Source organism: Excalfactoria chinensis, chromosome 10 (assembly GCF_039878825.1).
Source record: "Excalfactoria chinensis isolate bCotChi1 chromosome 10, bCotChi1.hap2, whole genome shotgun sequence".
Taxonomy (NCBI): domain Eukaryota; kingdom Metazoa; phylum Chordata; class Aves; order Galliformes; family Phasianidae; genus Excalfactoria; species Excalfactoria chinensis.
This window is the reverse complement of record NC_092834.1, coordinates 8583564-8606574: the sequence shown is the minus strand read 5'-3', so window position 1 is coordinate 8606574 and position 23011 is coordinate 8583564. Positions and strand designations below refer to the sequence as shown.

At 43.4% G+C, this 23011-nt stretch overlaps 1 protein-coding gene across 1 annotated transcript in view; it reads left to right on the top strand.

The window, feature by feature from the left end:
• The first annotated feature begins 1915 nt into the window (after positions 1 to 1915).
• Positions 1916 to 23011, top strand: part of SH3GL3 (SH3 domain containing GRB2 like 3, endophilin A3) — a 43022-nt gene continuing 21926 nt past the window's right edge. Inside the window, exon 1 of the mRNA XM_072345222.1 lies at positions 1916 to 2178. Coding sequence (XP_072201323.1) covers positions 2134 to 2178 — 45 coding nt within the window. The 5' untranslated portion in view covers positions 1916 to 2133. The remainder of the gene's footprint in view (positions 2179 to 23011) is intronic.

Below are 23011 nucleotides of genomic sequence, written 5' to 3'. Positions count from 1 at the left end.
TCCTTCCTTCCTTCCTTCCTTCCTTCCTTCCTTCCTTCCTTCCTTCCTTCCTTCCTTCCTTCCTTCCTTCCTTCCTTCCTTCCTTCCTTCCTTCCTTCCTTCCTTCCTTCCTTCCTTCCTTCCTTCCTTCCTTCCTTCCTTCCTTCCTTCCTTCCTTCCTTCCTTCCTTCCTTCCTTCCTTCCTTCCTTCCTTCCTTCCTTCCTTCCTTCCTTCCTTCCTTCCTTCCTTCCTTCCTTCCTTCCTTCCTTCCTTCCTTCCTTCCTTCCTTCCTTCCTTCCTTCCTTCCTTCCTTCCTTCCTTCCTTCCTTCCTTCCTTCCTTCCTTCCTTCCTTCCTTCCTTCCTTCCTTCCTTCCTTCCTTCCTTCCTTCCTTCCTTCCTTCCTTCCTTCCTTCCTTCCTTCCTTCCTTCCTTCCTTCCTTCCTTCCTTCCTTCTGGTTCCCACTTTCTTCCAGCCAGAGATTACCCAGAGCTTTCTCCTGACTCCATGGTACTCAGAGTTTGCTTTATTACAATGGACAGAACTCTAATCTATCAGTTCAGGCCTTCTTTTCTCTCAGCACCTCCGGCTCTCTCCAAACAGCTCATTTCATTTCTGCCGGCTGTGACCTCTCCAAATGCCTCACTAATTCACACCGTACCTGATCTGGCCTGGGCAGCGAGCACCGTGCTGCGTTTTGATTAGGAAGAAAACTTGGTGCTGAAATCAGGTGCCTGTGGTGTAATCATGTTACCGTGTAATGAGGCTGAAAGCGCTCCTTCCCTCCCCACTAAGTGCCATCAGGCAGCATGATGACTGCAGATTTCGTTCAAGTATTACTCAATCCAAAAACCTGGGAGGACTTTTCCTTATGATTTGTCTTCCATAGGGGATTAATTGGTCATCCTCCTTGCTTTCTCTTGTTGCTCTTGCCTCTCTGGTACAAAGTCCCTTTTGTAAAACAGCAGCCAGTAGGAATTCCTTAACTCAGGACAAGTCTGTCTTGATACTTGTATCAGGGGTATGTAACTGTTGCAGGTAGGACAGTGATTCCCTTCTTCTCATTTATAACAGCGCAATTACCCTGGTTCTTCTTTCGTTTTAACTTTTTATTTTTATTTTTTAATTCCTTGTCCTCGTTGCTATTATAAGGACGTCCCTGGAGGTTTTCAAGGAAAGAGTAGATGTGGCACTGAGACATGGGTTAGCAGGCATGGTGTGATGGGCTGATGGTTGGACTAGGTGACCTTAGTGGTCTTTTTCAGCCTTAATAATTCTATGAGTCTCTGAGCTAATTGTAACCTGTTCTGGAAACACCTTGCTCACCTAAGCCAGTGCAACCTGCAGGCTGCCAGTGAGAGCCCTGCCACCCTGCAAGCACCCAAGGTTCTCTCAGCACTTCCCAGCTCCATCACTGCCAAGTGACCTCGTGGCCAGGGCCCAGTGCCAGTGCTTTACTGGGGGGCATGACCACCCCTACCTATGGGGACACTGTTGACCCACAACCACATGTAAGCGTGCAGTCGCTTCATCCTGAAGCATCCAAGCACATGGCTGAGCCACCCATCTGTGTGTCCCTCCTCGCCTTCCTGCTGCTCCTTCAAAAATAACAATAACAAAAAAATAGCCACGCCACAGAGTGGGTTTATTCTGCTGCGCAGCCCCAGGCAGTCACGCTCTGGACTGCTGCAATAGCTTTCACGCACTAAGAGCATCCATTCAATTAAGATGCCGCGTAGCAATGAGAGCTACAAAGAGGAACGCGGGCCCAGCAGCAGCCGGACCTCGGGCCGCTCAGCCCCGCAGCGCCGCCCCCCCCGCGCCGTGCAGCGCAGTGCGGGCCGAGCCCGCCGGCTCTGCGGTCTTCACGCAGCACCGTAGCGTGGGCGTCTTCGATCGCTCAATTTGCATAGCCCCCCGCGCGCGTCCAATGGGCGGGCGACTCCGGCTGTGTCATTTGCATGGGCACGAACGGCGGCCAATAGGGTGGCACCGTCGAGCCCGTTCGGAACGCGATGTTTCCACCCGCGCGGGGTACCGGGGCCGGCGGTGCGGGTGACACAGCGAGAGGCCGCGGATCGCTGCCCGGAACCGCCGGCAGCCGCCTCGGGGTTCGGGGTTCGGGCTCCGCGAGGAGCCGCCCGCGGCGGGAGGATGTCGGTGGCGGGGCTCAAGAAGCAGTTTCACAAAGCCAGCCAGGTAAGGGAGCGGCGGCGGCGGGCTGCGCTCGGAGCAGCGGCTCCCTCGGGTTGTCCCTATGCGTGGGTGTTGGCATCGCCGCCCGCCACCCCGGGGCTCGTCCTTTGGTCGCGGGGCGGCAGCTGCACCGCCGGCTCCATCTCGCTGCGTGCCCCGCAGCCGCCCGAAGGGAGCGTGCGGAGCCGGCGGCCCCCGTCCTCCGTCCTCCCATCTTCTGGGGCCCGGCTCTGCGCGTCCAGTTATTGGTTTTGTTGCTGGTGTTTCTTTGGTGCCGGGTCTGGGTTTGTGCCCCGTGGCATCAGCTAAAGACGGGGACTGCGAGGTACCAGCTGTCCCCACAGAGTTCGTTGTTGTTCTCTCCCACCAACTCCCGCTGTTTCCATACCTGGCATACCATGCATCTGTCCTATAGGGGGTACCCTGCGTTTCTAGAGTTTTCCCTCCTTCTCTGGATGCTGTACCCAAAGCTTTTCCCGAGCTTACATCTCTCAGTTCTCCCGGTGCGGCTTTCCCACTTTCCCTTCCCGCAGTGCTGCACAGTGGGGTTCTCCAATGGAGAAGGTTGTGAGTTCCCCAGAGGTCTGTCCTCCTGTCGGCTCTCCTTAACGATGATGGCAAAACTGACATGAGTTCCATAACCCGTTTGGCCAAACTGACAGCTGCTCCTACTCGGAGCACAGGAAATGAAGGCTCAGAGCTGCTGAGCTGCCTTTCTGGGTCCTCCTGCAGGTAACTGGGGTCTGTACATCCCAAACGTGGCTTTGGCTGGATATTGACATCCTGAATAATTGCATCTAGCATTTATTGTCAGTGGTGTTATTTCTTCTCATGGAATGCCATGTACCTCGATATTTAGTCAACCTTCATTGTTTTTTTGTGAAAATGGGGGCTCTCTGGGTAAACAAACCCAAGGTTGGCTTAGCAAAGGCTTTGGCTTGTTCTGCACCCACCGTACTGTTAGTGATGCAGCCTTTGCTGTGTCGAGTTGGTAACACAGATGGTATTTTAGTGTAGAAGTTAAAGAGGTAACCACAACAAATGCTTCCAGTCTGACGGCTGCCAACAGTGTGGCAGGTTGCTTAATCTGGGCACGTACACATAGCAAAGAACTAAATAACTGAGGGGGAAGCTGGTGAAGGTAGCATTGGTGACAGAATGGAACAGGAGGATAGATTGAACTTGCCCGGGTATTTCCTGAAATGCTGTGGTACATCCTCCAGTGTTCATTACAGCAGGAAACTGGGATAAGTTTAATATTTGTTGATGTTCTTCATCTTAGGCCAAAAGTAAAGTTTCCATTCGTTCTCAAATGAAGAAGCGAGCATGCAATTTAATAACCTCTCCTTCAAGAAGGAAATGTTCCTTAGTAGGAAATGCTCATACAGGAAAAAAGCCAATATTGGAACTGGATTTTTTTGGTCCTCAAGAAAACACAATGCACCTCTTAAGAGTTCATTCTGGAAGGCTTCAGATAAGACATTGAGCAAAATAGTATAAAATATATAAAAGTACGTAGAAAACAATTGTAGAAAGTAGCAGAAAATGGGACGCATAATAGAAATGTCAGTCCTCCATCTTTTAGCTTAATTCTTTCACACGATGCTAAAACAAGCAAATGCAGAGATCTCTCAGCAGGATGTTTTATAAATCTCTGAAGCACTGTAGGATCACATAAGGAGGTGTATACGTTTGTGTATTGAAAGGCTGGGAAATGCCAAGGGTAACTGCTAATGGCGGACACAGGCATGGCTTGGGGAGAGAACGAAATTAATTCCTCCCTTTAGTGTTCCCAGAGGAGAATGGGGGCAGATGACAAAACTGGCAAATTTCCCAGAGGACACTGAGGAATACTGAGGGGAATGAGAATTGTGCCAGGACATGTGATTGAAGGAGGATATCTGAAGGTTGGCAGAACCTAGAGACAAAAAAAAACCCTGAAGGATGGAGCAAGTGGGTTAAGACAGTCTGTGTTTAACAAGTTAATTCAAAAATGTGAGTAAATATCAAAGAAGTGACAAGATATCTTCAGAAGATAACATTTCCATGCTGCAGTGTTCCACATCACAGTTCCAACTGACATATAGACTGATGTAGATCTAGAGTAGTAGCCTACACAGTTACAGAGTAAATCCAAACACGTTACTTAGTGTGGCATTCCTGACAGGCACTCGCTTGTTGTGGAACTGCTTTTATTTTTCTTTTCCCAGGAGAATTCCATTTTCTGTATGTCTTGCTTTAGGCTCCGGGGTAAAAAAATGAACCAATACTTCTGATTTTACGTGTACAGTTGAGGTTTATTGGTTTATTCCTTCTGGGATGTTTGTCTGACACATGCCAATGTGGTTTATCTGAAGTTACTGCTGAGTAAATAGGGGTTCACTGTAAGGGAAAGTTCAGCGGTCAACTTTGTGTGGCTCCTAGAGCCCTCACCCAAACTCAGACATAACACGCTGTTACATCCCTGGTGTCCTAAGAAGTCCCGGGTCTCCATGTTTGCAATCCATAAACTCACAATAGGAGTTCTTTATGATTTTCTCCTGGATTCATGTACCCAGCTGTACCTCTTTCACCCCTGAATGCTCTGTGTGTATGTATGTGTAGGTTTCCACCTATTTGGTTGGAAGGCAGCTCTGAGTCATGGGCGTTTGTTTGCATTGCTGCAGTGATGTTTGAGCTGTTTGGGCATTGTAATACCCAAAGGGGCAATTGCACTTCTGCATCACTACCCTAACAATTGTTTTATCAGGGGATGCAGAAGTGATAGACCCAAATCAAGCTGTATGTCTGTGGTGTAACAGATAATAGATTTCAGGAATGCTAGAAAAAAAAAGCTGTGCTTATTAGGTAGACTATAAGTTTGAATTGAGATATTCACATCGATGTATTTTCAAATGGATTTTCTTTACTATTTTTTTTTTTTTAATTAGCCTCTGGGGAGTTCTGTTCTCGATGGAAAATTTCCCTCCTGTTGCTTTCAGATGCTGACATATCTGTTTTCCTGTTGTCGATGTGCAGCCTTTGATGCAGGTGGGTGGATCGCCGTGCGGCTGCGCACGTGGGACAGCACAGGCAGTGGGAGGGCTGCGCCTTCTGATGCTCACCAGGAGTAGTTTAAAGTGTCATTCTGTTTAGAAAAACTGTAAGTATGGAGCGTGGATAGGATGCCCTTCCTAGTCAGCAGGTGCTGCTGTAGCTTCTGCTGTGTTCTATCAGCTCAGCAAGGCTGGCATCTCAGTGCTGTGATGTGGATCCCTTTCAAAGCAGGAGGCTGTGTGTTGGGAGCCTCTCTTCCCTGGGGTGTTCTGGGTGCTCATCCATGATACTGCTGTAAGAAATCTGCTGGTGACCTTAAATTCATGTTTCATGTCTTTTTTCTTTTTAATTAGTTGTGTTAAGAGTCTGTCTATTAGCAGCAGTCTCAGTATCAACAGACTATTCATAGCGTATTTCTTAGGCTTGGCTCCTCAGAGGCTGTAGAAATCAATACTTTTTTTTGTGAAACACATGACTGCAGTTATTGTGAATGTCTTATTTGCAATGTAAGCATGAGCAGTGATTGTTAGTGAATGTAGATTGACTTCTTAAACCCTTTCTAACTGCCAGTGAAGAAAAAAAGGACGGTGTTATGAGGCATTGGCTCTTCTGCCTATAGATGAGCATAAAGGTGAACAGGTTTTCTAAGCAAAGCTGAGTTTGTCCAACGTTTTTTGACTTCAGACAGTGGTTTAGCTTATATGCTCTGGGCACTCCTCTCATACTGTCCTGAATGGCATTTGTTTCTTCAAGTAGTGCATCTGTCATCTGTTTGTAGCAATATTTTTGAAGGCCTTTTTCTATTGTGTGTGCTTCGTTTTTGTTCCTTGGCTTTCGGCTCTCACCAGCAGTTACAAGGAATTCTTGTTCTCCCCCAGATTTCTGCTGTTACTCTGTTGATTAATGTGGCATGATGATCCAATCTGCTGGATTGAAAACCAGATCAGAATGGAGACCTTATTACCCAGGCAGAATAAATCTTGCTGATTGAGTTTTGTTTGTTTGATATCCCTGCATACCTGAGGCCTTCAAAGAGTGAGCAAGTTTTCTTCCTTCATTTTTGTGTCCTTTGCTGCTGTGTTTGGGCTTGTCCTTATTTGCAGCAGCCTGGGACTTTGCCATCCCACTATTATCACTGTACTTTTCATCCTGTTACAGCATTATAGCATTATGTTTTGTTTTCCTATTTTTTTCCTTGCTGTAGTTGAATAACTAGCCCCGACATAATAAATAAGTCTTTTTCAAGTCCATTTTGACTTTGCCTTAATGCACAAAACCTTTGGTTACACAAGTGTTAGCAAACAAACTTTAAGTACTCTGGCAAACTGAGGGAGAGATGTACTTTGCACAAGGAAAACCTGAACTTGACATTGAGACACCAAAAGGAAGCCTTTCCTAACTGCAGACTGGTACATGCAGATCTATTTCTGTCCCACAACTAGAAGCTGTTAGCATCCAGTCTGTGAGAGATAATGCTCCTTCACATCTAACTTGAATTGGGCACCATGAATCCTAGACCTCAGCAGGGAGACCTTCTGTCCTATCCCTAGATTTAATTATGTCGTCTGAGGTACTCTTTTGCAAATCTGTTAGAATTATAGGGACAGGATAGTGGAGAAAAGACACTGAGTTTACTGTCGGAAATATTTTGAATTAGATAATTATAATTCCTCTGTGTGGCTCATAAAGCAGAACAAATCCTCAACCAATGGCAGGGACAACAAAATAACATTAATCTATCTTCTATGTACACGAGGACATCACGGTGGTCACTGCTGCTCATCTTTCCCTGTGCTGTTGTTGGAGACTCCTGTTATGCAGTCAGGTGATTACAAAGCTGTAGTGCGGATGATGATGCCCTGCTCATCTTGTATTGATGAGAGGAGAGGCTGAGGATTAATGTAAGTTTCTAAAGTCCTGTTTGAGGATGGAGTTCTTGCTGGGTGTTCTTTTGTTGTTGAGCCTGATAGAGTTGGGAGGAGAAGGAAGCTAGCTCTGAAGATTTAGATTTATACGTATATTCACACTTATACTAACAATTATATTTGTAACTTGCTAAGCAGGCTTGCAGTAAGGCATAACTGTAGGAAAAAGAAATGTTAAGTATTTCAGCCAGCATACAAGTTAGCAAACACAACATTTGTGTGCCTCTACAACCTTTAGCAATGCAGCTCTCAAAGCCTGCAGGAGTTGAATCATCTGTGCTGCAAGCTGGGAATCCAGCAGCGATGCAGCTACCATTTGGAGGTTACGTGTACCATATGTAAATGTAACAATCTGAATAGCATTGCAATAGAAAATAGTACAGCATGATGGAATGGAAGCTGAATTCTCTCCTTGAACACATCTCCTTTTATAGGTTCTTGGCTTTGCTGAAGGGTGTTGTTACACAGACATCCTGCAAGTTGGAGCTGAAGCCTGGCTCATGCTGTTGTTGCCTGAGTCACTGTGGCACATGCTGGGTAATGCATTGCAGTGCAGACGCTTGAGAGTCCTGCAGTGCTGCAAAACAAACAGATAAGGGAAGTACAGCAACACTGTTGTGTTCAGATTTTCTTCAGTGCCATTTGCTAGGTGTTACTCCAAGCTGCTTTAATATCCTAAGCAGATACATTTCGACCATGAAGTTGAATTCCATGTGGAATTTGGGACAGACTCTGCAATGCACATCCAGGAGGACAACTTCTGTTTAATTGTGCTGATAAAAATCTGGGCTGACTGAGTGCAGTGTCTCCTATATAGGCAAAAGCAGCATAATGTTGTGACAGCAAAACCTCATCCCAAACCCTTGCTTCATATTGATGTAAGAAAGCTGTATAGGTTCAGTGCTGCGATATAGCAGCAGTTCCAGAGCAAAGTATTGCTGAAGAATGGAAGTATTTTGAGTATAACATTTTGTCTGTTGTGCCATACCAACACTTTCTATTAACGCTGGTGTAGTTCAAGTTTGAAAATATGTCCCTTCTTTATACTTTCTGCAGCAACCCTATAACCCTTGGCTTCTAATGATATTATTAAGATCAATCTGCTTCTATTTATATAATGCCACTTTCACCCTGATGTATTGGCTCATCTAATTCTGTGCTGTGTCCCCATTGGTGGGCTCTCTTGCTGTCCAGGGAAGGAAGCCACTGCTGCAGTTCTGTGACAGTTGAGAGCCAAAGATGCAGGTTCTGACAGTGCTTTTAACAAGTCCAGTTAGAGGAGGACCCATCAAATGTTAGGTTACACCTCCAATTTGGTTTGATAGATTTCTAGTGTCCTATCACTGTATGTGTTTCTATTATTAATGTTATTATGTTATGCATATTGATGAGAGAATATACCCTTTAAGTTCCTACAGCATCTCATATAGCAGCAGCTGTGTATGTGAAATATGACAGTAACTTGGCCTTGCATGTTTTCTGTTCAAAGGACAATGCCAAGCCTCTGCTCACTGTTCGTTCTATTTCTAATTAAATTACGTTTTTGGTGCTGTACCTGGGTGTAATGAGCTGCAGTGGCTGCAGGGACATTGGCCTGGTTGGGAACCATGTTTGATTATAAGGATTGAGAGCTTTAAATTTCTGATTGTCAGATTTTTCTTTCCTTGTGTGTTCAGGTTGTAGATAAAAGGTGGAAAATCTTATTTTTTCTTGAAGGAAACAATAATAAAGCCAGTATAAACAGCCTTAGATAGGAGCACCCCTTATCCCTTTGGAATGCATTGCAGAGGCAGGTAGATCTCATTGTTCCCATTGTTTTCTCAAGCAGGTGCAGGTAAATAAAGTACTTGAAGGTGATGTGACTTTGGGGTTAAGGAGAAAGCCAGTAAGAGAACCAAAGGTAGATTCTGTGTTTCAAGGCTACAGACGCAACGTCCAGTCCTCAGAAATGCTATCACTGCTTTGTCTCAGAGAAGGGTCAGCAGAACTGAAGGTTCAGTATTTTCACTTAACGTTTCTGGTTTTAATATCCCTCTGGGACTGGCAGGCAAAGGTTTAGAAAACTCAGATTTTCAGGTAACAATATCTGTGTATCAGAGAGCAAGTGGGAAAACAATATCAGTGCAGCAAGAGTGTGATTGGAGGTGAGAAACTCAGTGTTTTGATCAGAAGTGCGAACTTGCCTTTTGCAGTCCTACTGAGGCAGCTGGGAAGTGAGAGATCCATCGCCTGTGCTGTCTCTAGGAGCAGAGAATCCACAGCCATGGGAACACTTTCTCCTTCCCGTGGAGAATGTAGCACCTGTCAGCCTGGCTCCTGGTCGGTGTGTGCATGCTGGAGGAATGAAGCCCCGTGAAAGTGAATTATTAATCAAAGTCACTGACTTTTCTTCAGATCAGAACCAGCAGTTCCAGTTCTGCTCTCTAGAAATTCCTTCTAAAGAAAATATGATAGGGTTTCTTAAGACAGCAGGTGGAATTCTGCTCTTGGTGTAAGCTGCTTGGGTGTCTGCCTGGAGGCACTGGAACATGGCAAGCGCTGCTCACCTTGAAGGTTAGCTGTTTATCATTTTATGGCTTTAACATCTGAACACTCCCTACCTGTTTTTCCCATGTAAATTGTAATAAATGTAAAGCACATTCTTTGATGTTGGATGTGGACTTTTATTCTCCCCACCCCCTTGTTTCTCTGGGGGTGGGAGGAGGAACAGCAAACCAAACCTCTTCGTTTCCCTGATCTCTCCTGCAGCTCTCCAAATACTCAAAGACTGTTTACATTGTTTCTCAGTGGAAGAAACTTTTTCTCCCTCTTGTGCAATGAAGATTTAGTGGAAGGAAAATTTCTGTAGTGAAGAGTGGAAGGAAGGCACACAAGCGGACTTTAAGCTTAGGCTGGAAAAGAGTTGCAGAAATAGCTTTATATTTGGGGAAGTATGTTGCAAAGGGGACTTAAATTAAATTGAAACGTATTTGCTGGTACTTGCTTTAATCTGCAGTTATGCTCTTTGGGTTTTTCCTCAAGTTATATACTTGGTTGCTTCTTTCTAAGCTCAGTCTCACTGAGCAAACTCTTCCCTTGTCCCTGAAAAGGGGAGATGGTTTTAAACTCAAAAGAGGGGAGATTGAGGTTAAATGTGAGGGAGAAACTCTTTACTCAGAGGGCAATGAGGCCCGGACATGGCTGTCTGGGCTCTCAGCAGCTGAGCTGGGAGGGGGCACACTGCACAGCAGAGACTGGGATGTGGGGTGGGGTTGCAGGGTCCCCTTCAACCCAAGCTGTTCAGTGATTCTATGATTTTCTGAATTTCTGTTCACTGATGATCATTTCCTGTGCAGACATTTTTGTGTATTTGTTCAGGGCCAGGTACAGCAGCTCTGCTCACAGAGGGACAGAAGAGGCTGATAAAACCAAGAGCTGCTGCACTGGCAGCTTGTGAGTTGGTGCCAGAGCACGGTGGGTGCTTTGTGTGTGCAGTACCTGTAGGTGAGGTGCAGGAGGCACTTCCATCTGCTGCACACCTGTAACAGGCAAGCTGAAACTGAACCCAGTCCCTGCTGTTTGGGCTAGCAGCTTCTGTGCCTGATTTTGCAGTGTGCTGTTCCCATTTGCGGTTAGATGCAAGGTCATTAGGCTTCAACAACTTCTTTAGATGTGACTTGCCATTAATAGAAGGATATGTTTCTTGTTTCCACGTTCTTTCCAAAGTTGGAACAAAGGCCATCCGTTTTTCAAGGTGCTTTTGTTAATGTATTGTCAGTAAAACCTTGAAACACATTGAAATCTGGAAATCCCTGAAGCTTATGGGTGTGAACTGGCTTACCTCTCTGCTTCTGAAAGCTCCAAGCCTCAGTTTTATTATGGGTAAATGGAAATTGATGACAACACTTCCATTACTTTGTACAACTGTGCTGTATTTATAACCTTCATGTCCTCCCCCATCGTCTTTAAGCCTTTGGATAGAAACACTCCCCACAGATAGCCTCTGCCCAAAATATATCTGCTAGACATTACTTAGAAGGTAAACAGTTTGCCCTTCGATCTCCAGAGGAATATTTCTGAGCCAACTCTGCTTAGAGAAGATTTGAAATTCACAGTGTGGAATGACACTGGCCCTGAGCAGTGCTGCTCTATGGCTGACTTTCTGCCAAAGGTCTAGGCTGAGCTGCTGCATTCTTGCTCTATCATAAATATTCATGGATTCTTACATTGCTTTTTGACACCGACTTCGTGGAAAGTGTCTTTCAAGCCCCCATGTTAGTTATTGTCATTCTGCTGAGTTCAGTCGGGTTAGTGCAGGGCTGCAGAAATGAAGGCTCTGTGAGTGGGGCTGCAGCCTGCTGCAGAGAAGGAAGAGCAAGTTCAGCTCGAGCAGCCTTGTGCTAAGGAAAGCTTGCATAACAGATTTGTGACTTTGCACTTAGCACCTCTTTGTCTGTCTGCATGCTTGGGAAGCAGCCAGGGGACTAGTACAGATCTCTTATCTGATGAACAAGAAGTTTGTTGATACAAGGGGAAAAGATGCACATAAAATATAGTTGTTCTTACACAAAAGCAGCAATGCTGCTGGGAATTGCTTTTTTTTTTTTTCTTTCTTTCTTTCTTTGAATTAGGTGAAAATTGCATTAAGAAAAGGAGGAAATGATTTTTCAAAAAACCATGAAGTTCTATGAATTCATCCTGCCAAGTTTGGGCTGTTGGTTTTTTTTGTTGTTGTTGTTGTTATCCTTTATTCAACTTTATAAAAACTAGGCACCAGTCAAGGCACTCATTTACTCGTGGCATTCTGCATGGGGTATCATAAAGGGATGGGAAAACAACAAATCTTCCTTTTCTTTGTGTTTACTTCTTCAAGCAGAAACTTCACATTTTGGAAGGCTGTCCATGATTCTGTGTACTAAGTAATTTAGAGTTGTGTTATTAATATTTAGCACATTTCACTTTATATATTCTTAATTATCTTGTACCTTTGATCAAGATTGAAAAGGCCACATACACTGCTTGGCTTAGCAAGGAGAATGCAAGAGTTGTTCTGTTGCAAGTGAGTTTGTAAATGATTGAGATCTGCCCATCAGTGATCTCATAAGCTGTGGTTAAAAGTTCCTTTTTCCTGGAGCTTGACATGTCTTGGCACCAATGGGTTTGTAGCAAATGGGTTTGTTCAACGCCCCCCCCCCCCCCCCCCCTAAAAAAAATCCATGTGCCAGCATAGAGGAGGACAGTGTTTGACCTCCTTTGCAGCAGTACTTCAGAGCTTCTTGGGGATTTCTATCAGGGTCGGTGTTGTTCTCTGTAGATCATACTAGAAACCTTTCCAGCTTTCCATATGTTCTGTTTAAAGACAGGATTTTATACAGTTTGAGAACAATGGGATACAGGTAATTCTATGTACAATGAGGGAAGTTCTTCTCTGTCCCATGGATGAAATCCAGAATATTTGTGCTGGGTTTCTGTTCCATTAGAAGGAATTGTGCCTTGTGGAAGTTCAGGACAATGCATGTCCTTCTTAGAAGTGTGGGCTGTGAAACCCAATTGTCCCCAATTGCATTTTAGTTTGCGGTATTGTGTGTAACAAAGTGCTGCTGCCTGAAACCACTGGTGTGTTTTGAAATCGAGTTGTGAAAATGAAGCAAAAATGTGTGGTGGTTTCATCTCTAGACCTGTCCTGGAAATGAAGAGATATATATATTTATTTTAAACTGTGATACTCAGGGTTTTTCTAATATGTGAAAGAATGGAGCATGGGTTATTAAAAACTTGTAGCTACACAAGAGTGTCAGAGACTTGTCCATTCCATTTAGACTTTGCAATTCATCCCAAGCACAGGTTGCATCAACCAAGAGAACAAGATACCCAAAGTCCTTTTTTTCCTCCCTTGGAAGTTGCTGCTAGCAGCCTCGCATGAAGTCAAAAGCTCTGCAAAGCTGCTGGGAGTCTCTGGGAATTTTTCATACCATTTGGATGGTGAGACTGTAACCCCACTAAAAACTCACTTGTGCTTGCAGAGGACACAGGACCAGGAAGCACACTGCTTACAGTACTCTAATGCTGAATGTGAACTTAAAGGCCTGTGGAAACCATCGACCAAAATGGCAATATAAACAAGTTAACAAAAACCTCTCAAGCTGAGCACGCAAAGATCTTGCTGAGTCAAAGGGAAGGTATGCAGTCCCCATACAGCAGGCACAGGTAGGAAGTAACAGCGACTGACTGCATAGCAGAATGGAATGGGTGTTTCATGATCTACTAAAACCAGTGTGCACTATGGCACCGACTGCTCTAAAGGTAGAAATGGTAGCCCTTAAAGCAAAATAACATGCAGTAAAAAGCAGGGGTAGGTGATGAAATTATCAATCAATTTTACAGCAACTTAATAAAATCCGCAGGGTTAGCGTAAGGGCTGAGAATGTAGGCAGTAGTTTAATAACACTGAAGGGCAAATCATAAGTTGATTATGTGGGAATGGAATTCAGTAAGAATTACTGCTAATGGAGAGAAAAATAGCTTCTGAGAGAGCAACAAATAGATCTGGTTTGTCACTTTTCACGCAGGTAAGATATACTTGCTAATAAGCATTGTTCTGTAGCAGTGTTGAGCAATAGTATGGTAATGTGAGAAGTTAATGCCAAACCAGAGAAAAAAAAATGTATATATTTTTATATATATTGATTTTGGTCATCAGTGTATCTGGCCATAAAACTTCTGTTGGCAGTCCTGTTGCTCTCCTTCCTCTGTACGGCCCACAGGGGAGCTCAGCAGTGGATGATGACTGTGTTGTTTACTGATAATGGGTTCACTAAAACTGTCACTTTAAACGATGGCACTGTCAAGAAACTTTTGCTTTACCTAAACACACAGTTGTTTACTAAATTCTAACATGAAGATTGGCACTCCAAACTGTTTGCAGTGTAGCAGTTCTTAAGGTCAGATTTAAGAATGCTTTCCCAAATGCTTTGAGCTGTAAATCATTACTAAAAGTACCCATGTCTTGTCTGCATTACTTCTCCTCTGATTGATCTCAGCAAAAGAACTGTATTGGTGGTAAAAATGTTTGCCTGTTTATTTCTGGGACTCAAATTTACTGTTTGTGGTGTTGAGTATATAATGATACTGTGGAATTCAGTGAAGGCGATGTAAGTATGTTCTGACTTTACAGAAGTACAATTAGGTCAGCCCCAAAGCTGAGTGAAAACTCACCTTCACCAGCCCTTTACTTGGGCAGGGATCCCTGACATCAGCTGTGAGTGATTTGGACTCACATCTGGGTGTTGAGGATGTGCTTAGGACATGGCTGTAGGAAGAGATGGACAATGCTCTGTGTCTTGGTAATGAGGCCCTATCTACTGAGCATTGAAATAAATGCTGATCTATTATTATCATCATCATCATTATTATTATTATTTCCATGAGTTTTCAATATAACTGTTTGAAAAGCAGAAATCTTTGGTCATGGAAAATGCAGCAGGGCAATCAGATATTTGGGTTACGCAATGAAGCTAAGTGTTTTAGAGAATAAACAGCCATTTAAATGATTTAAGGATTTTAATTGCCTATTATGCTCATGCAAGCTGCGATTTTTGTGTTGAGTGATCTCTCTCCTTTTGAAAAATGGGGGTTTCCAGCACAGGCTGGCTGTGGGCTGCTTGTGTGCTGAGAGCTGGGTGGGCCCTTCTTGAGTGCAGGCTGTTCTATCATCAGTGCAGCATTTAATGCTAGCTTTCATGAGAGCCAGTGGGAGCCATTTTACGTGAGCAAGCTGGGGTAGTTTAGCCTGAGAAAAGAATGAAGGATCCATTTTCTGGGGTTATTTCCAGGGCATTGTGCTGGAACTGGTCAGATGATGTTCTGGGAACACCGAGTGCAATAACCTCCTTGAAGGAGCTATGAATCAGAGCAGTGCACTCTTGCAGAATATGACTGACTGTGCCAGCATGTTCTGGAATAAAATGAAGCATAGATTTTCACTAGAATGAGTGACAACTGCTAGATATCATGTGGCGAGTACAGAGGTATTGCATCTACAAGGTAATGCAAAGCTGATTACTATGTATGGGACTGAGAGGTTATTAAGAGCATCTGACTGCTGAGTGGATGGTTTGATTGCTTTTGGTACACACATCCCTTTCTACTGCATGGGCAAGTCCTGTGTTCCTGGAAGCAGCTCCAACCATGGGATTCCATCTGGGGATGACACAGCTGCGTGGCAGCTTGCAGCAGCCTTAATCTGGGCCTTCAGATGGGCCGCCTGATTGAAGCAGCTCACTGTGGTCACACTGCAGCTGGTGCCAGGGCAGGGGAGGCTCACTGGGGTGCAGGAGGAGTTAGAGAAGTTAAAGCAGCTGTGGAAAGCCAACTGAAAGGATATTTGAATGTTTTGTTCACATTCAGAGTAGAGTTAGCTTATTTCAGCTGTGAGTTGAAATAAGGGGAAAGGAGTTCTGCTCAATTAGGTAAGGGCTAGCGTGGCAAATGGGGCAGAACAGAGGTGAGAGTTGGGCTGAGGTTGTAAAGGGACTTTGTGGCAGCAGGAGGCAATCTGACCAGTGAAAAATAAGCATGGTGTAGCTTTTCATGTTCTGCCAGTGCTCTTTGGGCAAAACAATGTCATAAGGGACCACTTTGACAATTACATGTCAGCATCTGTAAAAGCAATCTTTACATGTAGTCATGGGAGACATCTAATGTAGAAACATATCATATGGAGCAGGGGTTAGAGTAATGGCAATGGTAACATGAAGGGTCCTTATGTAACTTGGAGAGGGAGCATGCAATGGAGTTGTTTAAATCTCCAGCTTTCAGAGTTACATATTCTGTTTGATAGCTTAATCACCTTTTCTTATCTTCTCTGTGGGCACGTAGATGTCCGTCAGAAGGAAGCCACACCTTATCTATGGGCACAGAAAATATCTTTAGAAAGAGGAATTGTTTCAAGGCCAAATTGAGATTGCTTTGTTTCCAAGTGAATTTTTGGAGGGAGAAAGAAGTGTTTGTATACGTTTGTATCTCATCTTTTGAAAAGCTGACAGTCTCAAGTCTCATACTTTGCTATCACTCTACAGTCTTAAGAAGGCACCGATATGGAATAATGTCTTCAAAAATTCAGGTATGTTGGTTTATGTTGGTGTATGTGAATTCGCACAGAGATGTTTTCCATTTGAGATGCGTGCAGCAAACATTTTCAATTTGCTGACTTATAAATGCATGTGCTGGCAGCAGCATTGAGTCCTTTGGGAAGCACAGTGGAGATTTGTCAGGGAAGTGTTCAAGGTTGGGGAACACAAAGTAGTTTTTGTTGTACAGCGCATGTGCTAAAGAATAGCTGCAGCAGACAAGTTTTAGTCAAGCACCCAGTAATGCCGTGACGTGTCAGTGCCTGGTGCGAAGTGACTCACTCTCTATAGAAATGTAAAATCGCATTATAGAGTCCAGAGTCTTGCACTTTATTTGTATATGGACAAGAATTTCCTTTGTTGACAACACTATGCTTTTCTTCAATATCTGTGTGTGTTTAATTCATTCCCACTGACACCCCGCTGGGTCCTGCTGGATGCATCATCTCATGCAGATCAGATGTTTAATTGGTAAAGTTTTCCTCTGTTTTCTGAAGGTTTGGCACTTTCCTTTTCCATTACTTTCAGTGACTGAAGGTGAGGTACGGTTGTCAAACTGTAATGGCTGTTCTGATATATGTAAAAAAATAAATACCAGCCTCAGATCTGCATTAATTTGGGCTTGTCCAGTGTTATTTCTTGTTCTGTGAGCTGTAATGAGCGGGACAGGTTATTAGATGCTGCTTTAAGGAACCATAGCAAGAAGTCATCAAAAGGCCACGTGCATGCAGGCAGCCTTTCCATACAGAGCTTCATGCAGTGACACGGAGGTGAAGGCTTTAATTAGGAAAAGGATCTTACTCTCTGGAGTGGGTGTATATTTTGGTGCACGTAAGTTGGACTTACCAGCAGGAAGGAGTGGGAGGCACAGAAATCTGAAAACTCTGGGTTTGTATCAGGATGAATCAGTTTTTGGAATGTACTTCTCAGTGGTTTTGCTGCCCCCAAAGTTCAGTAGCCCCTGAGGGCACTGAGGGGAAAAGCACCGTGGCTTAGAAATTCCTACATGAAGCCTCTCCTGTTTGCTTTTTTTTGTCACACTGATGTGCTCAAATAGTTAAAGTTACGGAGCTGGTGGGGGCCCTGAGCACCCCTCCCCTGCACCAGTGCCTGGGAAGGATGCCAAGGTTCATCCAGATGCCAGGTTTGAAGAACTTGGAACGATGGTTCACTGCATCTGAAGGAAAGACCTCAGATATGACTGCTTGGTACAACTGTAGTGCTAGATACAGTGGCTCTGCCCTGATTCAGCTGGTTTAAAAGGCAGTGTGACCTAAAGATAAAGGTCCATCTACAGGACAACAATCGTGCTGCAGCAGACAGTCTGGGGACGTAACTAGCAAGCTCTGCTAATCTTTGGGTGGTCCGACTCATCTGTGGGGAACTAGAGAGTGTGGAAAACCCCTCATGCTTGAATTGTTCTTTATTGGAGCTCAATTCCTTTGGCCAGAGCTCTTTAGAAAAGCAAATCCCAGCCCTCTGCAGTTGCGATGTGTTAGTGCTCTGTTGCTGTAGTCAAGCCGCTGCTGGGTGACAGCTGCTCTTTTTTTTCTTGTTCCCTTTAAATGTACAACACGTTTCTTTTCATGTGATTCAGTATCTAGTGCTTAAGCTCCAGACTAATGTTTAAAATGAATAACAAACACATGTAATTAGGAAGCTGAGAGAACTACTATGTGTTGTAGGAAAGAAAGAAAAGGCAGCCCTGTTACAACTATGGTTGAATGTCTTGCCAAAATTACCTGTATACAGTTTCTGATTGTTTAACATTTTCTGTCAAAGCTTAGTAGAGAAATTGGTCTTGAGTACTGCATGCATTTTAAGAGGAAAAAATCCTTGTAGCCTTGTAGAAGTGGTGGAATACATTCCTTTAAACATTTTCTTCTTGACTATTAATTATGATGTATGCTTCTAGCTCATGTACTTATCCAGTAATCTTAGCTCACATTGCTCCAGGGTCTGACTTGAAGCTGAAATCAAAACATGTTTTGCTGACAGATCCAAAGGCAGGAGGAGACTCAAGTTCCACTTCAAATCTGAAGAACTGAGTACATGGCGACAGAGTTTTGTCCAACTGACAGACCTTCAACTGCAGTCCTCCGTTCCTGCAGGTGATTTAGAATTCAGGCCATGCTGTTTCTCCTAAGCCTGGCATTATAGCACTTTATAAACTGTTTGGCAAGTAGCTGTGGGCAGTTAACAGAACCAGTTGCACTTATCTGTTGTGTCCTTAAGTTCAAGCATCCAAGCGTCTGTGGGAAAGCACTTCTGCCATTTACAGGCAGAAGGTCAAAGTTAATGAAACAGTCAATAAACAGTGTGCGTCGTTGTGATAGAAACAAAAGCTGATAAGTAGTAACTTTTTGAGGAAAGGCTTATTGCAATGCTCCTTGAAAGCAAAGGCAGCTTTCTAGCTGTTTCTCTTTATTATCTGTTTCTCCAAATATCAGCAAGAATGTAGTCTTCTCTGGGATGTTCGTTACATTGTTTGTTGTCCTGGGACTCTTCATTCCTTCAGCCTTGAGTTAGAGATGATATAAATTAACTATAATCTGGTCTTTCACTTTGATAAAAGAACATGAGAATGAACTTGAGCAGAGTATTGGAGAGAACAGAAGTATGTGCAGCTCCTTCTGGGGAAGGCTGGTGAGAAGAACACTTGGGAGAGAAGGAGGGATGACTTATCATCATCATTTATGTGATTTTAATTATGAACAGTTTCATAGGATGAATACATACTGATGGCAAGGTACACTCATGTACCCGGAGCAATTCCTCAAGGCCTCATTCGTACAATATCCCTATTAGACACAAAGCAGGCTCTCGCTGTATGGCTGTAAATCTCAAGGCAGGAAATTGGTGACTTAGGGAAATAGTTTACAAACTGCTGAATGAACATGTACTGCTAACCTGTCTAATAGGCATGGAATTACATCTGCACTGCCAAAAATGTGTGTCCATCAGATCTGCAAGGCTTTATCAATCTGTATCAAACACTGAGGTGGGAGAGAACTTAGATATAAAAACCAAGTTACTTTTCCTCTGCTGTTTAAACCTGAATTGACCAACTCAGGCTTAAGTGGTGTAACAGTGGCCTGACATACTTACCATGAATTGTGTTCTAATTGAGTTTATGTCAGTATACGATACTGCAATCTGTTTCATGAAATCACCTATTTGAAGAGCTATTTGTGGGAGAAAATTAATAGGAAAGATTTATTTTTATTTTATATTTCTCTTTGTGTGATTTGTGTGGGGTTGGAGCAGGGGCTTACACATAGCAAGGATGGAGAGAGAAATGGGTCATAATAGAAAGGAATCTCTAAGAAACCTATGGCAAAGAGAGAGAAGTCATACAGAGGGGTAAGGCAGCTAGGAGAAGGACAGACCAAATGGAAAAACATGGTACTGGTGGAAAGAGACTAAACTGGAAGGCAAACGGGTAAATATAAGGGGTGAATATTTTTATTACTAACCCTAAAATGTACAAGGAGTGTACAAAAACTACGGAAAAGGGACTAGAATTCTCCTCATTTAAATGGTGATGGGGAGAAAGAAAGATGTGAGGAGCTACCAGTGATCAGTGCTTGGCTTGCTTAATGTTTCTTGGAGAGAAAATCTGCAAAGCTTAAAAGAAATACTCAAGAGATGGGGGGAAAGTGACAGCTCTGTAATTATGCACTGTGATGAGAGGAGAGCATGCAAATAGGGCTGCCAGGAAAACCTGATGAAGGAGTTTAGTACCTTAACAGGACTGACTGCCCCTGGCACAGAGCTGCGTGTAACACAATCCTTGTCTGTGATAAAGTGATTTTCTTGCTCACCCTTTCTCTGCTTCTTGTTTCAGTTTTCGAGCAGTCCATGAAGATGTTGATACTCAAACAGAGATCAGGTTTTGGTCCTAGAATCTGCATTTGTGGCATTGATAGAACCTTGGTGATACCGAGAAACGCTGGTTTTGCTTTCCTTTCCTCAGTTTTTCTACTTGCTCTTGCACTGGGAGCTTTTGATTGTCAGCGGGGCTCTGGGGGAACCCAGATGTCTGGGGAATGTACTGGACTGCTTGCATCCCTGCTTGCCAGGGACACGTTTCATTCCTGTGCCTCTTTTCCAATATCAGAGCTGTGCTGGCTGTCAGAGGATGGTCGGCACAACCTTGGGCCTCCTCTTGCCAAGGTTTGGAGACTGGGTTCCTCTGGCTGAAAGGAGAGTTTGCAGCAAACCTTAGCGAAAGTAAATTTTTACAGATTCACAAATAAAATATAAAATTAAAGTGCTGATATTTTGAATTGGATTTCATAATATTTGAAGCACTAAATGTTTAATCCTTTCCAAAGTTATAGATTCAGCCAATTTGTTGTAAAGCTTTATTCTTCTAACTCTAATAATGGTGATATAAGCCAAGCTGAGCTAATTTTACTAGTGCAGATGACTGGGATTTGAGAGGTAACAAAAGGAGGAGAGGCAGGAGACTCCCAGAAGAAAATCCTGAATCCATTGCAGAAAAAAGAGTGGTGTAGAAAGAGGAAGTTCTGATGTAATTTAGTATTGCTGCACATGCCTCTTGTGTAGGTAGGACTGCCATCAGATCACATAGTGTTTCCTTGCAAAACATGTCTGTTCATTTAAGTTAGCAGAGTGCTTATGAGTCGCAAGCCATCCATCTGAGCACTGTTGTGCGAGTTGTGGCTCTTCTAGAGTGTTATTTTCAAACGTAGTTGGCTTTTATGGAAACGTGTTTGCAGATTGTCAAAATTATTACTTCACATCCTCTGTGACTTCTGGTTCTGCTGTGCCTGCATGGATTACTTAAAAAAGTACTTACCACCTGTGCAGCCTTTATTTGTGATTGTAAGTAAGGGAATCCTCTGCTATGCTTTAATAGAGGAAACACAAGGAGAAAATATTGTTTAAGAAGAAGGCATTAAGTGATCATAATAAAGTAGTTGTTAGTTTAGCCACTGTCAGCTTTTTATGACTTGAATCTGAAATTAAGCAGAGCTCATGTTTTGGCAGTGTTCTGAGTTGGGTGTGCTTCCGAGTCTCATGAGCCAGACTTCTAAGAAGTATTTAAATGCCTTGAGATTTAGATAAGCACATGGTGAGACTTGCAAAAGCACCCAGGTCCTGAATGCCTCTTGGGTTTTTGTGTATGTGTGTGAAATCACAGATGCCATTCTTCAGGGCAAAGAAGGGTGATCTGATGCTGCCATTCTAGCTGCAGAATTATTGGTGATTTACCAAAAGCATCAGTTTACCTCATATTCAATCAGGTAATTAGCTTTCCATTTCTGCCCCTAAATTCCTGGCACATCAGGAGCTTAATGTTTGGTTGAGTCTGTACCAACTTGCTTCTCACTTTTCCTGGGATGTCAAAACCTATAGCAGTGGCTAATGTGTGTCTCCTGCTCAGAGTGAAAGGTCTGGAATCCAGAACTATGAACAAGCACAATTCTCAGTGTATGGACTTCCTTGTAAAAGTCTAGATTACACAGTCTGTATTTACCCGCACTTTTGCTAAGTTTTGTTAATAAGGTTAATTACAAGGCTGCCTGACTGGGTCAGCTGCAAACAGGATTTTAAGTGTTGACCAAGTAACATTAAGCATCCAGCATTCCTGACTCTACTTCCAATTCTTTTGCTGGCACAGACCTCTTGTGTCCAGCTTTCTGCAGAACAACTTGAAGGAGTGTTAGAGCTGTAACATGTTATCTGAAGTTCCATGGAATATTACACATGAGAAATAAATTAGAGCACAGGAGTCGTGCAGGATGAAATCCAAGTGTAGCTGTCAGAGAACGTAGAACTGAAAAAACCTGATTTGTGGAAGTACAGCAAGTAGCAAATGGAGTCACACAGAATGCTTCGTTAGAGGTTACTGTTGATTTTATTAACTTCAGGACCATGACTGGCACACTGTGTTGTGTTTACCCCTAACTTAATTGTTTAATTCCCATCACTTCATGTCACTCTATCAGCTGTAACTGTTTCATTCGAGCACAAGGTATTGCTGCATTGTTTGCCCCTTACTTTAGAGGTGAGGATTTTCCAAAGCACCTCCACAGAATCTCCCAGGTCTGTTCAGTCCTCTGCTACTCTTTTATCTATTTCCTTTTTATTTTGATTGAAAGAACAGGAATCAAAAAGTATTCCTTGCGTTTCAGTTATGACAGCAGAAAGAATGGCAAAGATGCCAGGAACTGTTGGAAATGGCCCTTTTATATGCACAGTGCCAGCAGGTCTTTATGTAAAGCACTCATTGGTTTTGTCAAAGCAGCATGCCCTTCTCTCTTGAAAACCTTCTGTTGTGATAACACTCCCAGGTGGCAGAATCTTTTGTTTTAACTGTGCAGAAATCTTTGTTGCTTGTTCAGCTCATTGCTCTCCTAACATTCTTTTCATCTTTTTCACTTGCGTAAATCCTTCCTGGAGAAAAGGAGTCTCTCCTCACCCAATAACCTCATTTATGTCATGTTCTTGTGTTCAGCGCAACATGGTTTCCTAAGCAAATAAATCTTGGATAGATTAAGTACATTTTAAGATATACCAAGGTGTCTTCAACAGTTCTTGTTCACGTCAATTGATTTAAACTGGGGGAGATTACACTAAGTACTGCAGTAGAACTGTATGATAAAGAATCCCAAGTCAGTGGGAATACTTATTTACATGGCTGCGAGTTTCTAGCACCATCACTTTTACAGCAGAACCTCCAATTGATCAGTTGAGCAAACATATATATGTAACAAATATATATATTCCTGAAAGGGA